The following is a 17,712-nucleotide window of genomic DNA, read 5'->3' as shown; positions in this document are numbered from 1 at the left end:
CAGAGTAAAATTCAAGAGACAGGAGGGTGTTGTGTGTGCTCACTCACGTCCGACTCTTCTGCGACCCCAGGGACTGTAGCCTGCCAGGCTCCTCCATCCACGGGATTTCCCAGGCGAGAACACTGGAGTGGGTTGCCATTTTCTATTCCAGGGGTTCTTCTCAACTCAGGGATCAAACCCATGTCTCCTGTGTCCCCTGCACTGGCAGGTGGATTCTTTACCACTGGGAAACCCCCAAGAGATGAGAACAGGTTATACAATGAATTTCCTTTAATGAGAACAGCAAATCACTTATACCTCATACAACACTCTGGAGTTTACACAACTCGTGTACACGTGCTGCATGGACACTCCTCACAGCACTGCTGAAGGCTGACGTTCCCAGCAGGCTTCCCATTTGCAAGGGGGCAGACTGAGACTGGGAGAGGTAGAGTCCCCTGCTCAGGATCACGGGGCTGGTCAGAGGCGGAGAAGGAGTCAAACCCAGCCTCTAGGGGCCCGTTTCCACTTTTCCAGGTGACCCTAGGAAGCAGCATGAAAAGTTGGAGGCTCTAAAGCATAGCGTGGACTTGGGAGCCAGACTGCAGGCTTCAAGTCCTGTTTCTGCCTGTTATGGGCCATGTGAACACAGGAAGACACCATATTTTATTTTCAGTCTGTACGTGGGGTGATGGCAGTCCCAGTCTGATAGGATTGCTAGAAGTATAGTTTTGTCCCCAGTCCCTGCTTTGCGGCATGTTGGACCTTCGTTTCCTAACCAGGGATCAAACATGTGCCCTCTGCTTTGGGAGCTTGGAGTCTCAACCACTGGACCACCAGGAAATCCCTGTTAGAAGTATCTTAACAAATTAGTCATGTGTGCAAGTAATCAGATTACGCCGGGCACACAGCATAGAGGGATGAGGTGTCACGGGCCTCTCAGCTGACTACCCATGGCGTGTTTTAGCGTCAGCTTCCCTTGTCTGTCTCTGGGGAAAGGAGGTGGGAATCTTTTCGTGTGCATTTTTAAGTCTTGCTCAGGCTCACTTTAACACTGCTGTGATTGTTATTAGGAGGAAATACAGGAATCATGGGTGGGATGACCATGGGCTGGCTGCTGCAAGAACTCTGGAAGTTCCTGGCTCAGAACCACTTGAGGGCTAGCCCCTTTCTGGGGATCCATACCCTGGGCAGGGGCCCTGGAAGGATCTCCTTGAAAAGCAGCCCTGGTAAGGGCTGGAAAGTAGCTGCTGCATCTTGGCCTCCACAGAGCAGGTACCCGAGAGGCTGGGGAAGGGAGGTGGGCCAGAACCCCCTCCCTCTTCATGTGACTCACCCGACTGCTTGGTCTGAGTGGCCAGCCCTTTTCCCTCCCAGGGTGTGCTGTGGGCCTTCGCCGCTCTGATTTTTTAGACGTCAGGACTCAGTTCTCCCACAGGGACATGCTTATTGGGGCAGAAATGCCACATAGTCCCTAGACAGGCTGAGAGCTAGCTTGTTTTGATAGATCAAAATAGAAGTGACAAGGAGCAGGACGCAATTTCTTTGTTTTCCTAAGGTAAGGTTGCCAGATTTGGGGGAGAAAAAAAAGGATGCCCATTGAAAATAAGATGACAGATAACATTTTCCTGTGTGTCCCGTGCAGTATGTGGAACATATGCTAAAAAAGATATTCCAATATTCAAATTTAATTGGGTGTCCTTATTTTATCTGGCAACCCCACCCTAAGAGAGTTCTTAAACTTCAGTCACTCAAATACCACTTTCACTATTTTTGCCATATCTCTTTGCTGGTCCCACTATAATTTCTTAGCATTTTTCTTAGAAGGCCCTTGCTTTTTAAACTTAAAAAACGTGTATTAAATTAAAAATAACTGCTATAAGAGTAAATAGAGACTCAATATCTTAAATAAAAATAATCTTAAAAAAAAGAGAAAATACAAGAATTTCCCTGTTTACTGTCAGACCAGGCTGCAGGCTTCACATTAAAAAAAAAAAAAAAGAAAAAGAAAAAGATTGGTGGGAAGGGGCAGGCATGCCCAGGTATTTGGGCAACGGTGTGGTGACCTTGCCACCAGATGGCGCTCACAGCCTTTGGTCCTGGTTTCTGTGCCTGAAAATCTTGTCATTCTTACTCTTACAGCATTAACGGAAGTGTCACGGTCTCATAAGGTTTCTTTCTCGTTTCATGCACCATCATGGTTGAGAGTCTATGACATTTATGGTGGTTACAGATACTTTTCCCCTGGGGCATCTGAGACATTATTGGGACAGGTCTACACTAGAAGGTGGCAGGGCCTGGGGGGAGGGGACACAGGCCACTCTGGCCCCCAGCCTCCCCAAGGCTATTGTTCAATTGCTCAGTCGTGTCCGACTCTTTGCAGTCCCATGGACTGCAGCATGCCAGACTCTTCTGTCTCCCACCATCACCGAGAGTTTGCTCAAATTCATGTCCATTGAGTCAGTGACGCTGTCTAACCATTTCACCCTCTGTTGCCCCCTTCTCCTCTGGCCTTCAATCCTTCCTAGCATCAGGGTCTTTTCCAACGAGTCAGCTCTTTGCATCAGGTGCCCAGAGTACTGGAGCTTCAGCTTCAGCATCAGTCCTTCCAATGAATATTCAGGGTTGATTTCCTTTAGGATTAACTGGTTGGATCTCCTTGCAGTCCAAGGAACTCTCAAGAGTCTTCTCCAAACTACATTTCTAAAGCATCAGTTCTTCAGTGCTTGCTTTCTTTATGGTCCAAGTCTCACATTTGTACATGACCACCTTCTATAGGTTGTGGGGGGGGTGGGACACAGGCCACTCTGCCCACCAGCCTCCCCAAGGCTATACTTTTGCATGTTTGTGCTTTGGACTTTGAGTGAAAAAAATTATTTCATCTCTTACTGAGGAGATGAAAGAGAGTGGGTGGTGGCAGTGGTGGAATGCAACTTTCCCATAAAAAGTACTTGGAACACTTAGGCAAACTGTTTCTAGCTCTTCTGAGCTTAATGGGTTTATTTGCATAAGGAAGAACACACAGAGACAAACTTCCAGAAGGGAAAACATACGTTCCCCTCTAAAGACTCCAGTGCTTTTGACAGATTTAAAGTATTTCACTTTAAGTGTCAGAGTTTTAGGATTTTGGATTGCTGAAAAACTCAAAAGAGTCTTCAAGGGACTTCCCTGGTGGTCCAGTGGTTGAGAGTTCACCTTCCAATGTAGGGGATGTGGGTTTGATCCCTGGTCAAGGAACTAACAGCCTGTGCACCACATCTTAGAGAAAGCCTTCACACCCAACGAAGACCCAGCTTAGCCAAAAAAAAAAAAAGTGTTTCAAACCTCTTTGTTACTTTTACTACCAAAACAAATATCCATGTTGTCTGTAACTTGCATAAATTCCAAGATGTTTCATGTCTGTTATGCTATGTAATAAAATGGGCCCAGAATCATAAGAAAATTAATAGTGCTAGGAGGAGCAACTGTTTCAAGACACTAATTTGGCTTCTAATTAGCACAAGCGTATAAGAACACATGCAGGTAAGAATTTTCTAGCTATATTTCTAGAGGATCGAAGATCTTTGAGAGCAAGTCATTATGTACATGCTTTCAGGGACTAAGGAGAATGCATAAAGTAATCAGAACGATAAATCAAACAGCCATGCAGCTTCTGCTTCTGGCGGAATGTTCTGCAGGCAGTAGAATATTGAAGAAGCTAAAACGTGAGTGGATGGAACTCGATTTGAGTTCAAACCAGGGCAGCCTCTGGTTCATAGATGTCTTGTTACAATATATTCTCCTTCAGTTATAAATAAAGCTCCAGAGGTGGAGGAGGTAACAGGATGATGAATCAGTGTAATTATTTCTAGATAATATCTTTGTGAAAAAATTTTTTTCTCTCCAGATATCATCAGCCACTTTAAATAATACTCAAATTGTGACTGGCTGATATTCAAAGATACGTGGAAATTCTATAATATTATATGTCAAATGTGTTTCTTGTCCATGTACCTGTGACATTAGCTCAGGAAAGCTCTGAAATGGGAGGATAACTGAAAAGGATATTTCAGCAAAACTGGGTTCAGCTCAAGAGAAGGTGCCCCTCAGGGAGTCAGTTACATGTCATGGTAGCTGTTTGCAGTAGGGGTTCCTGCAGGACTTGGCTGCTTTCAGTGTTTTCTTCAAAAATAGGTTCAAAAGAGAGTCACCGCTTCATTGAAATACTAGAACATATATCCTGTTTCCTGGTTTATTCTGTCCCCCTCACTAGAACAAAACAGGGGGAAGGATCATGTCTTCCCTGTTACTGCTGAATTCACAGAGCCTGGAAGCCAGCATGACACAGGGTTGGCCCCAGCAAATGCTGATTTGAATGGATGGATGGAAGGATGGATGAAGAACAAACAGACACGGACCTATCCGAGTTTTGGAAGGTTACTAGGGCCAGCCTTTGCCTTCATGGAGCTGGCAGTCTCCTGATAGAATCTCCTGTGTCCTTTCTAGGGCACCATTTCTAGGACTGAAACTGTTACAGAAAGGGAAGGCAGTAAACAGAGAATCAGGGAACCGAGGCCTCAAACGCGGCTATGGTTTTAAGCAGAATTATGCACTGAGGCCAAAATTCATCAGTGGCCGGTTTCTTTTTTTTTATCAACTATGTTGAGATATGGGCTTCCCTGCTGGCTCAGCTGGTAAAGAATCCACCTGCAATGCAGGACACCCCGGTTTGATTCCTGGGTTGGGAAGATCCCCTGGAGAAGAGAATGGCTACTCACTCCAGTATTCTGGCCTGGAGAGTTCCACGGACTGTATGGTCCGTGGGGAGAGTCAGACACAACTGAGCTACTTTCACATATGTTGAGATATAATTTATGTACAAGATCAATGGCCGATTTCAAAGTCATTCCTTAAAAAAATTTTTTTTTTTTGGATCTAGTTTCAAGAGAAAGGAACTTGACTATAAATCCAGGCATCCTGGGTGGAGAATTTTGGGTGAAATTCTCCATAAATGAAGTAGCAGCAGCTGCCTTCAGGGTTTGATAAAGGCCTCGGTGTTTGGAACACTGGGAGGTTCCTTCTCCGCATCTCCAGTCCTTTCTGGCTGGGGCCAGGTGAGCATGAGAGGCGGTCACTAAAGCCACAGCGCTGGGTGGAAATGCAAAGTGGCAGAGGGGAGCTCAAGACACAGCCCCTTCTCATTTACTGTGCAAGCTGTAACAAGTTCCTGGGTTCCTCAGTCTCCTCATCTGTAGAATCATATGTGTAGTCAAGGGCTTCCCAGATAGTGCTAGTGGCGAAGAACCTGCCTGCCAAGGCAGGAGATGTAAGAGACCAGGGTTCAATCCCTGGGTCGGGAAGATCTCCTGGAGGAGGGCGTGGCAACCCACTCCAGTCTCTTTGCCTGAAGAATCCCGTGGACAGAGGAGCCTGGCAGGCCTCAGTCCATAGAGTTGCAGAGTCAGACACGACTGAAGAAGGCACTTAATGAAAGGTATTAATAGTATTGTTCTTAGCAGGCTAGGAACCTGCCAAGTCTCTCCTCCCTGGATCTGTGCTCTTCTCCACCATCCATGCTGACCACCCATTTTCAACTATCCGGGTGGATTCCCTTGGTGCTCCCTGCGGTTCCACTTGAGAGATATCACCCTGAGTCACCACCCTAAGGCTCTGACTCCTTGTCTTCGAGCCCTACCTGGTTTTTCTTTTTTTAAATTAATTGTCATTAAAGTATAGTTGCTTTAGAATGTTGTGTTAGTTTCTGCTGCACAGCAAAGTGAATCAGTTACATATATACATATATCCCTTTTTTTTTTCGACTTCCTTCCCATTTATTTCACCACAGAGCATTGGGTAGGATTCCCTGTGCAACACACTAGGTTCTCATGAGTCATCTATTTTCTACATAGTATTAAGAGTGCGGGGCTTCCCTGGTGACTCAGTAGTAAAGAGTCTGCCCGCCAAGGCAGGAGCTGCAGTTTCGATCCCTGGGTTGGGGAGATGCCCCTGGAGGAGGAAATGGCAACCCACTCCAGTATTCTTGCCTGGAAAATCTCATGGACAGAGGAGCCTGGTGGGTTATTGCTCACAGGGTCGCCTAAGAGTCGGACATGACTTAGCAACTAAACAACAATTAAGAGTGTGTGTATGCCAATCCAAACCTCTCAATCTGTCCCACGCCCCTCCTCCCCTCTACCTGGCTTTTCAAGTTCTCGATTTCTCTCTGTTGGGCATCATCATCTTCCTCCAGAACCTGGAGCTTGGACGGGACCACCCTCTCATTCTGCCTGGAGGTGGCTGTTTCCGACAGCTTCTGGCTCAGGTGGGCCACTTCATTCTGAAGGTTCGCGATCACGGCATCTTTGTATTTGGATTCGAGTTCGAAATCCGAGAGACGGCTGACTTCTTTTCCCAGCAGCAGAATTATTTCATCCTGGGTGGAGGCCAGATGGGAAGTTTAGTGGGTGTGGGTCTGGGTGTAAGGCTGAGCCCACTGAAAAAAATATAGGAGAAATATGGTATTTTTCTCTGGGAAGGTGAGGGCAGGCAGGGAAGGACAAGGCACATTCTCAAGGCTATCTCTGTCATTTGAGAAAACCTCAAAGAGTCAAGAATTTGGTTGAAATGATGTACTTGTATATAGATATCTGTAATGGATGTCTGGGCTTCTCAGGTGGTGCTAGTTGGTAAAGAACTCGCCTGCCAATGCAGGAGATGTAAGAGATGTGGGTTTGACCCCTGGGTGGGGAAGATCCCCTGGAGGAGGGCATGGCAACCCACTCCACTATGCTTGCCTGGAGAATCCCATGGACAGAGAAGCCTGGTGAGCTACAGTCCATGGGGTTGCAAAGAGTCAGACATGACTGAAGCGACTTAGCCTGGACACACGAGTGGATGTCTATAGCTCACAGGTACTGAAACTACTGAGAATTATCCTTTCATGTTAAGAATAACCATCCCACTTGGGAACTTTTATTGCTGGAAAGTTCATAATTTTTTATTTACAATATTCAGCCTAGCACACTGGGGACCTAGGAAAGGTAACCAGGAAATCAACATTCTATTCAATCACATTCTGCTTATAAAAAGGGCCATTTTTTTTAAAACTTAAAACATTTAATACATTATGAAATATTTATTTTCCCTTTTCTCTCTTTTAGTACTTCCTGCCTCTCTGGCAATTCATGTAAGAATTTTTTTTTCCAGGTCACTGGATCTGGGAAGTAAATGAGACAGGAATGCTGATTATTTGTGCAGGCTGGTGTAAACTTTGGGCTGGGAAAACAACATCGCTGGCAGACTTCACCCACAGGCATAATTAACCCTGTCTTCCATCTCTCCAAAGAAAAAGTTCTAACAAAAGAATTTGTTAGGTTTTCCAAAAGTGGAAGAAAAAAAAAAAAATCCCCCAAGCTTCTCACCAGCAGTTATCAACAAAATGTCAAGAAAAATGGGGGGAAAAAAAAGAATTCGCCAGATGCCTTTTCAAAGGCAGACACAAAAAGAGGTAAACAGGCAATTTCTAGGCTGGCTCATTCCCAGGGGAGCTTGCCCAGTTGGCCTCAAGACCTTCCAGCTCTATGACCTGGGGAAGGACAGGATCTTAGTCAGGAGGAAGCTTGTCTGACATTGCCAGCTGCTGCCAAGGGTCTTCCTCTGGGTCCCTGTAAATGCTGGTGGCAAAATTTCAAGAGAGAGCACCAAACAGATTCCCTGCTCCTGGGCAGCTCCCCCCATCTTTCATCCTATTATGATCAGCCAGGTGCTTATTTATTTTTCATGCCACAAACACTCACTGGGCAGCCGCTATATACCAGGCCCTGTGTTGGTGCTGAAATATGTTTGCAGAGGGCGGAGGACTGCTGTGGGTTCTGTCTTCCTGGTGAGTGCCAGCCCCCAGCCCCCAGTGCCCTTCCTGGAGGGAGCCCGGTGCATGTGACCCAAGCTGGTCAATCAGAGTTTTCTCAAAGATTTCACACATCAGTTACAGAGGGCGAGGATCTCTTGCCTTCTTTTGGACCACAGACCTTACATTTAAAGGCTTGTTTGCCTGAGTTTGCCTTTTTCAACACACAAAACTGGCCTTATGCAGAAAGCCAGACTCTGAGGGAAACAGAGGGGAGAGATTGGTGGTAGGAAGTGTTTTGACGACAAGATTCAAGCTCCTGGATCTAGCCATACCTGAAGCTAGGAACCCTTTAAATAGTCCAATAAGAGGAGCCAATAAATGCTTCCCCGTCCACCAAGCTAATTTCTTTACTGTCACCTGAAGGAGTCCTGGCAAGTCAGGGCATAAATGGATTATAAATAGAAAAAAATTATAAGTGTGGTTGCACTATATTTCCAATTTAAAAATGGACGCAGGTTGAAAAATGGCTACAAACACTTTGCAGCTTTGCCATCTAGCCTATTTCCCTGCCCTGTAAGTCTGGGCTGGCCCCGGGACTTCTTCAACCAACAGAAGGTAGTGGAAGTGTGGCCGCATGATCCCCAGGCAAGTTTTTACAGGCTGTGAGCTTGTGTTCCAGCCCCCTGGGAACCCTGAGAGCACTGTGCTATGATGAAAAACCACAAGCAGAAAGGGGGGCAGCAGTCCAGGCACCCTGGCTGAGGCTCCAGTCCTGGGAAGGAGGCCATCAGAGAGACCATTGGCTGGGCCAGGTCTCGGGCTGACTACAGTCTAGTGAGTGAGGTCAGGGGACAGGAGCAAAGGAAACTTCCAGGTCAATCCAGAGAGTCTGGGAAATAATGAGTTGCTGTTTCAAGCCCCTAAGCTTTAGGGATGGCTTGTTACAGAGCAAGAAATACAGAATCTGAGCCTGGCTTCTCACCTCCCTGCAACAATTCTTACAGTTTTGTCTCAGGACACCTTTGTTGGAACCCCCTACCTCCTGAAGTTTGGATTCCATGTCTAACAAAGACCCAGGTGGTTCTGCTCCTCACAGACTCCAAGAATTGCTGCAGGCCCAGGCCCTGGCCTTTGAGGAAAGTGAGATATTGCAGACTGCTTCTTTTAGAATAATTTTCAGGTCATGTCTAAGAGGGGAGAAATCAACCTGGGTCCTTCCCAGGATGGTCTGAATTTACCTCTTCTCCTTCTTTGAACCTCCTTAATTCTTTAATGAGTATCTCTTTGCTCGGGCCTCCCTGACTTCAGTGTTCACTTCTTCCTGCCAGAAATGTATTTATCCATCATCGCTGTTCCATCACTCGAAGCTGACCAAGTGATTACTATGTGTGTGTGTTAGAAGTACCCGCTGGGAAGTTAACCAGACCTAGGTTTGAATCCTAACACTGCTCCTTACCCTGGGCAACCTTAAACAAGTTACTTAACCTCTCTGAGCTTCAGTTTCCTCATCTGCAAAGTGAGGGAGATAAAATCTATCCTGAAGATGATAAGGATTAACAAGCCAAGGAAATGTCAAGGGCATAGGACATGGCCCAGCACACAGGAGGTGCTCAGTACCTTGCAGTGGTAGATGCTATTTGGGATAAAATGAGCAGTAACCAAACTTGGCTGAATGTCTTGGGAGCAAGAGGTGACTTCTTGGAAGTAGTAAAAAAAAAAAAAAAAGGCACTTCTAGAGTCACAAAGAGCAAGAGGCAGTGGCGATCCCTCTGTGGGTCCCTCTTGCCACTGCAGCTCTGTCCTCCCCGAGATCCCTCACCTTCTCCTGCTGGGCCAAGTCATGATCCACAAACATCTCTCTGGCGGATCCTGCCCCGGGAATTTCCTCGGCCACTGGTTGGTTTGATAGGTCCGCGGTGTTGGTCCACACTAACACACGGGCGACAGAGAATGCAGAGGAGATTGTAAGTTTCCCCAAAATCTTAGGGGATATCTTCAGATTAACCTTCACATTCATGAAGCTCATGCAATGACATCATCAACAGGAATGTTGGTAAGGGGAAGAGCCGCCTCTTCCTCTTCCCCCGGGTTAGCTGTGCTGATGCACTGTGATGCAGCCCTTTCCAGACTTATTTCTACGCCGCGTAAGAGCTGAGGACCTGTGCACGTCATTCAATCTCCCTCAGCTGAATATATAATGTAAGGACACTAACAGTCTCTATTATAAAGGGCTCTTTGGAGAGTAAATAGAATAATGATGTAGAGCAGGGGTGGGCAAACTATGGCCCTACAGCCAAATCTGGCCTTCTGCGTGTTTTTAAATTTATTTATTGGGCTTTTCTCTACTGCAGTGAGTGGGAGCTGCTCTCTAGTTGTGGTGCATGTACTTCTCATTGCAGTGGTTTCTCCTGTTGTGGAGCACGGGCTCTAGGGAGCGCAGGTTTAGCAGTTGTAGCACGTGGGATCAGCAGTTGTGGCGCATGGGCTTAGTGGCTCCATGGCAAGTGAAATCTTCGCAGACCAGGGACTGAACCTGAAGGCAGATTCTTATCTATTGCGCCACCAGGGAAGTCCAGCTATTTTTAAATTGCAGTCCCATCTTTTATTTAAGATTTTTTTTTTGAGGCTGACCTGTTTTCCTTTTTAAGTCTTTATTGAACTCATTACAATATTGCTTCTGCTCTGTGCTTCAGTTTTTTTGGCCATGAGGCATATGGGATCTTAACTCCCCTACCAGGGATCAAACCAGTACCCCCTGCACTGGAAGGTGAAGTCTTAACACTGGACCATGAGGGAAGGCCCTAGTCATATCTTTAACAAAAAACGAAAATGGGGGAATTCCCTTGCTGTCCAGTGGTTAGGACTCTGCTTTCCCTGCCAAGGGCTCGGGTTCAATCCCTGGCTGGGGAACTAAGATCTCACAGCCAAGAAACAAAAACAAAAATGGATTTACATAACAGAGATTTTTCTCCAGCTTACTTTTCATTTAACTAAAAAAAAAAATCAGCACTTGTAGCTGTACTTGGTTCGTTTAAAAAATATTTATTTATCTTTGTCTGTGTTGGGTCTTACGTGTGGGTGAGCAGGCTTCTCTCCAGTTGTGGCAGGTGGGCTCCAGAGCACAGGGGCTCTTTAGCTGTGGTGTGCAGGCTTAGCTGCCCCTTGCCACGTGGGAGCTTAGTTCCCTGATCAGGGATCAAACCCCCATCCGCTGCACTGGGAGGCAGGTTCCTAACCACTGGACCACCAGGGAAATCCCCTGGTTCTTTTTAATGATAGCATTGTGCTCCACTGTACAATCCTACCCGATGTATTAACTGGAACCCACTTGATAAACATACAAGCTTTCCTGATTGTTTGCTTATTAATCCCATTATTACAAGGGCTGTTTACATGACTTTTGGGGGATGTGGCATTATGTTTGGGGAATCTCACTCTGAATCACATCAGACACAATTCACATCAAGACTGAATAATTTTTCTTTCTTTTTTTTTGGTGTAGAAACTTTCGTAAAGATTTCCATAATTCTGCTTGTGAGATCACTTGGCTCCAAGCAGTGTATCTTAAATTTCCAACTGACTTTGGTTTCTGGGCAGTCACTGCGCATTCTTATCTTCTTGTGAAGTGAGAAACTGATCCAATTGTTTTCAAAGTCAGTGAAACTTTAATGGGTGTTAACATGAATGATGAATGAAGCATGCACCGACGCATTTGTGGCCATTTATTCCATCATTTATTCATTTGGCTTCTGCATTTTTTATTTATGCACTTCAGAATCAATGATTCCCACCCTACCAAGCTTTTAAACATGTCTGTGGATCCTAGAACCTCCAGTGGACGCAGCCTATTAAAAAAAAAAAATCCTCTCCTGGTACAGGTTTGACTATAACGTGCAGCCAACTTCTGGGCTCTGTCATGCATCAAGGATCGTCACAGGCATGCACCTTAGTTTCTAAATATTCAGCATAGTGTGCTTGGTGCTATATGCATGCGGGTCGTTTAACTTGCAGGCTAGAGGCGGTCAGATCCCTAATCTGCGGTTCTCAGTCCTGGTGTGGCCAGGCAGCACTGCATTAGATAGGCCATAGACCAGAGGCAGTTGTGCCTCCTGAAGGTCAGAAATGGGTTCTTACTGGTAACAGTGTGGCTTGTTACTTGGCATGCTGAACGCTAGAAACCAGCTCCCAGGGGTCCAATGGAGGAAGGGACTGCCTAAGCTGTGCCCCGGGGCAGGCCCTGGAGTCTCGGCTTAAAGCTCTGGCATCTGCTGCTGTCTCTAGGAGTAACTCAAGATGCTCTGAGACCCTATGAGGTGATGGTCGGAGGGGGACATTATCAAACCTATAGAACAGGTGAACGACGGGATCCCTTTGCTGCAAAAGGTGTGTTCACTGAAAGTCTTTGTGGGGGCAGAACATGCTCTGAGACTCGCTTTCCTTGCACCCAGGCTGTGAGGTGCTGGGGCAGCTTCCCCTCACCCACCCCAAATGTCTTTACAGGCTACTATTATTTATCAACACTGGAGCAGGAAATGGCAACCCACTCAGTATTCTTGCCTGGAAAATTCTATGGACAGAGAGGCCTGGCGGGCTACAGTCCATGGGGTCACAGAGTTATACACAACTGTGGGACTGAGCTATCTTTGTAGCTCTTCCTGTTTCCCTTGTTCTTATTAATATTATCAAAAAGGACCTAAGGGCCACGTCTGACCAAACCAGTTTAACTCAGTTCAAAACAGACCCTCTTGCCTGCTGGATCCCTTGGAGATCCTAGTGGGGAGAACCCCCAGAGAGGGCCAGGAGGGCTGGGGGATTGGGTGGGATGGCAGAGGTAGGGACAGGGGCACTTTAAGAAGTTTCCAGCAGGACCTATTTGTCAAATAGCAGGGGAGTTACTTCAGTATTTTAACAACCCACTGCTTGTCCTGGTGTGTGTGTGTGAAAGTCTCTCTGTCGTGTCTGGCTCTTTGCTACTCCATGGATTATACATCCATGGCATTCTCCAGGCCAGAATACTGGAGTGGGTAGCCTTTCCCTTCTCCAGGGGATCTTCCCAACTCAGGGATTGAACCCAGGTCTCCCTCTTCGCAGGCAGATTCTTTACCAGCTGAGCCACAAGGGAAGCTGGCCTGTCCTGGTGCTCATTCAATAATCATCAGTCTACAAAGGGGCAGCAAGTGTGCACCTTAACTGTGTCTTATTTTTTTGTCATTTCTTTCTTTAAAAAATTTTTTTTCAATTATGAAAGTATGAGAACACATCTATAGCAGACGTGGAAAATACAGAATAAAGTTACATATATTAACTGTGTCTTCAAGACGTTGCTACATATGGTAAGTTGTAAATAAAAGTTAAATGACAATCATGGGTAGATAATCATTTAATTTTTTTAATATTTCAACATTTATTGAGTGTTCAGTATGCATCAGGTACTGTGCTCGGCACTAACAGGCAGGATCTGATTCTGTCTTCATGACAACCTGGTGAGATAGGCATTACTATTTCCATCTCTGGTGAAGGACACGGAAGCGTGGCTTGATACCGTCCATGGGGTTGCAAAGAGTCAGACACAACTTAGTGACTGAACAACAACAACATTCCTGTTTCCATTTTAAGTGAGTGATATGCAGTACAGAGATGCCAAGTCACCTACTCAAGGACACAAAGCTGGTATGTGGGTATGAGCCCAGGTTTGTTGGATTCTGAGCCCAACCTCTCCTAACCTCTATGCAGTAAATTTACTGAAGTGGGAAGACATTTATGATATATTATTGAATTTCAAAAGGCAGGTTACCAATGTTAGGTTCACAGGATCCCATTATTGGGAGAAAAATTATATATAAATTGGATGCTATTTTAAAAAATTCACCCAATGTATTTTCTGTTCTCGGTAATTCTTCTCCACCTCCCATGAGCTCTTGCCATTAAGATTTGGTGGGTTTGGAGCTGAGGTTTTATTGCCTTGTGGGAATGGAAGGATGACTATTAACTTAGAATGGGGTGATTCAGCCTCCAGGCACAATGATGTTTTGACTTCTGGCAAAGACTGGAGACATTTCTGAGTATCACAGTCAGAGGGTCGGGGGGTGGGGTTGCTGCTGGCATCAAGTGGGAAGGAGCCAGGGATGCTGCTAAATGTTCTAAAATGGACAGGACAGATCCTACAACAAGGAGTTACCCAGTCCCAAATGTCACCGTGCTGAGATGGAGAAACCCTGACCTGGCCTATGATAAATAAGGCCTTGGCCTTGGGTTTTCAAATAGGATTGTTCAAATCTATAGCAAGGTAACAGTCTAACAGTAAACCAACCTTAGTAGAAAACCCCAGCTTCATTAAGAGGGGACAGGTTTTTTTTCAGAGCCCTCAAAAATAGGTGTTTTCTATCAAGAGCCCAACCTGGAGGACTAGATCATAGAGTGCTCCAAAGAGTGGAGTAGAGGGCCCAGACAGGAAGGAGCTCTCCATCACACGGGAAGTTGAAAGCCCTTCTCAGAGGATGGAGTGTCAGGGAAGTCAGGGTGAATGTATGGAAACAGATGAGATATGGCTGGGAGGCTGAGGGGATAGAGCCCCAGGTAGATGTGAAGGCCTCTAAGCCATAGGATTCATCCTTCACTTCTCCAGGGGAGTGTACATCCCTTAGAGAAGCCCCAGTTTCAACATGGCATTGGAAAAACTGATGGCAAAATCCACTGATTACAGTTGTTTAGTTGATCAGTTGTGTCTGACTCTTTGTGACCCCATAGACTGCAGCATGCCAGGCTTCCCTGTCCATCTCTATCTCCCAGAGTTTGTTCAAACTCATGTTCATTGAATCAATGATGCCATCCAACCATCTCATCCTCTGTTGCCCCCTTCTCCTCTTGTTCCCAGTCCTTTCCAACATCAGTCCTTCCAATGAATATTCAGGGTTGATTTCCTTTAGGATTGACTGGTATGATCTCCTTGCTGTCCAAGGGACTCTCAAGAGTCTTCTCCAGCACCACAGTTCAAAAGCATCAATTCTTTGGCGTTCAGCCTTCTTTATGGTCCAACTCTCACATCTGTACATAGTCAAGGTGTACAAACCATAACTTGGACTCTACAGACCTATGTTGGCCTGAGACTAGGTCATAAAAGACATTGTGGCTTCTGCCTTACTGTCCAAGACCACTTGTCTGGAGGAGTCAGCAGCTGTTTCACAAGGACACTCAGCAGCCTATGGATGGGTCCACCTGGTGAAGAACTGAGGCCTCCTACTAAAAGCCGTGGAGGGAACCATCACAGAGATGGGTCCTTCAGCCCCAGGAGGGCCTCCTGATGATCACAGCCCTAGCTGAGACCATGAGAGCAGCCTCAGGAGAAACCCCAAGCCCAAATCACCCAGCTCAGCCAGTCCCCAATTCTTGACTCAGAGAAACTGTGAGATAATAAATGCTTCAGTTCAGTTCAGTTGCTCAGTCATGTCCGACTCTTTGCGACCCCATGAATCGCAGCACGCCAGGCCTCCCTGTCCATTACCAACTTACGGAGTTCACTCAAACTCATGTGCATGGAGTCGGTGATGCCGTCCAGCCATCTCATCCTCTGTTGTCCCCTTCTCCTCCTGCCCCCAATCCCTCCCAGCATCAGGGTCTTTTCCAATGAGTCAACTCTTCCCATGAGGTGGCCAAAGTACTGGAGTTTCATGCTTACTGTTGTTTTATTTTAAATACATTTATTTGGCTGTGCTGGGTCTTGACTGCTGTGCTCGGGCTTTCTCTAGTTGCAGGGAGTGGGGGTTGCTGCTTAGTGTGGGCTTCTCACTGCAGTGGCTTCTCTTGTTGCAGAGCACAGGCTCTAGGGCTTTGGGGCTTCAGTAGTTTCGGCTTGTGGGCTCTAGAGCACAGGCTCAATAGTTGGGATGCAGGAGCTTAGTTGTTCTGTGGCATGAGGGATCTTTCCAGACCACAGATAGAACTGTCTCCTCCTTTAGTGGGAGGACTCTTCACCCACTGAGCCATCAGGGACACACCTTATTATTGTTTTAGACCCTCACACCCTGGAGTAACGTGTCAGTTGCGATGAGTAGTGAACACTGACTTTTGGCAGCAGGATCGGTGTGAAATTTAACAAAACCCCTGAATGGTGGAGTGGTTTGGGGCGGAACAGTGGCCAGAAGCTGGAGGACTTTTGCTGAGAGCCTTAGAGAAGGCCTGTTAGAAGGTTTGTTAGTAGGAGCTCAAAGGCCTTTGAGGAGGCAGTGAGGGGACGTTTCCAGAAAAGGGAGGAAAATGTTACTGGGGTCAAGGGATCCTTGTTAGGTGGTGGCAGAAGTTTTAATAGCACACTGCCTGTCATCATGTGGGAAGAGAAAATGTTCCTGACGAGCTGACTGACCAAGCTAAAGAGAGCTCCAGGCAAGAGTTGTGGAAGGAGCACCTGGTTACTTCTTACTACTTATTTACAGTGAAATGTGAAGGGGTGCTTGGTCAGTCATGCCTCTTTGCGGCCCCATGGAGTGTAGCTCTCCAGGCTCCTCTGTCCATGGAATTTTCCAGGCAAGAAATACTGGAGGGGGTTGCATTCCTACTCCAAGGGATCTTCCTGACCCAGGGATTGAACCCATGTCTCTTGCACTACTTGCACTGGCAGATGGTTTCTTTACCACTAGTGCCACCTGGGAAGCCCATGTGAGGGGTAGAGACAGGTAAAGAAAGGGCTATTCAACCAGGACTCAGTGCTCTGGGCTTGAAAGTTCCCTGCCTGCGCAGGTGGCAAATGACACATAAGAAACAGACTCTGGGCAAAGATCAAATCAAGGGTGCTCTCAAGAAAACACAATCGAAAGAAGAAACTGAAGTGACTATAAAAATCCTGTGTTAAGAACACAGACTCAGGGCAGTGTCCCAGAGATGTGTGGTCTAGGCACTGGGCTTCTAAGAAGCTTGGGCAGTGTTGGCAGAAGCCCAAGGTGGAAGGGCTTGTGTCAAAAAAAACCTGTGAGCATGGGTTTTGCCCATTGTCAACCTGCTTTTTTAACTTATCTGCAGAGTACATCATGCAAAATGTAGGGCTGGACGAAGCACAAGCTGGAATCAGGATTGCCGGGAGAAATATCAATAACCTCAGATATGCAGATGACACCACTCTTATGGCAGAACGTGAAGAGGAGCTAAAGAGACACTTGATGAAGGTGAAAGAGCAGAGTGAAAAAGCTGGCTTAAAACTCGACATTCAAAAAACGAAGATTGTGGCATCTGGTTCCATCACTTCACGGCAAATAGATGAGGAAACAACGGAAACAGTGAGAGACTTTATTTTCTTGGGCTCCAAAATTACTGCAGATGGTGACTGCAGACATCAAATTAAAAGACACTTGCTCCTTGGAAGAAAAGCCATGACACACCTAGATAATGTATTAAAAAGCAGAGACATTACTTCACTGACAAAGGTCCGTGTAGTCACAGCTATGGTTTTTCCAGTAGTCACGTATGGATGTGAGAGTTGGACCATAAAGAAGGCTGACCACTGAGGAACTGATGCTTTTGAACTGTGGTGTTGGAGAAGACTCTTGAGAGTCCCTTGGACTACAAAAAGATCAAACCAGTCAATCCTAAAGGAAATCAACCCTGAATTTTCACTGGAAGAACTGATGCTGAAGCTCCAATACATTGGCCACCTGATGGGAAGAGCCAACTCATTGGAAAAGACCCTGATGCTGGAAAAGATTGAAGGCAGGAGGAGAAGGGGACTACAAAGGATGAGATGGTTGGATGGCATCACCAATGCAATGGACATGAGTTTGAGCAAGCTCCAGGAGATGGTGAAGGGCAGGGAAGCCTGGCATGCTGCAGTCCTTGGGGTCGCAAAGAGTTGAACACAACTGAGCAACTGAACAACAACATGGGTTTCACCTAATAGGATGAACCCACATAAGAAGAAC

General features: G+C 46.3%; 1 protein-coding gene across 7 annotated transcripts in view; it reads right to left on the bottom strand.

The window, feature by feature from the left end:
* The window catches only part of FHAD1 (forkhead associated phosphopeptide binding domain 1), a 160,490-nt gene that overhangs the window by 87,246 nt on the left and 55,532 nt on the right, over positions 1-17,712 (bottom strand). For all 7 annotated transcript variants that reach the window (XM_040263983.1, XM_040263984.1, XM_040263987.1 and 4 more), the window contains exons 5-6: positions 9,627-9,736; positions 6,155-6,391 (exon numbers count right to left, since the gene is read on the bottom strand). In XM_040263983.1, the coding sequence (XP_040119917.1) occupies positions 6,155-6,391; positions 9,627-9,736 (347 nt within the window). The remainder of the gene's footprint in view (positions 1-6,154; positions 6,392-9,626; positions 9,737-17,712) is intronic.

This window comes from Oryx dammah, unplaced genomic scaffold, assembly GCF_014754425.2.
Source record: "Oryx dammah isolate SB20612 unplaced genomic scaffold, SCBI_Odam_1.1 HiC_scaffold_21, whole genome shotgun sequence".
Taxonomy (NCBI): domain Eukaryota; kingdom Metazoa; phylum Chordata; class Mammalia; order Artiodactyla; family Bovidae; genus Oryx; species Oryx dammah.
This window is presented reverse-complemented; position numbering and strand designations above follow the sequence as displayed.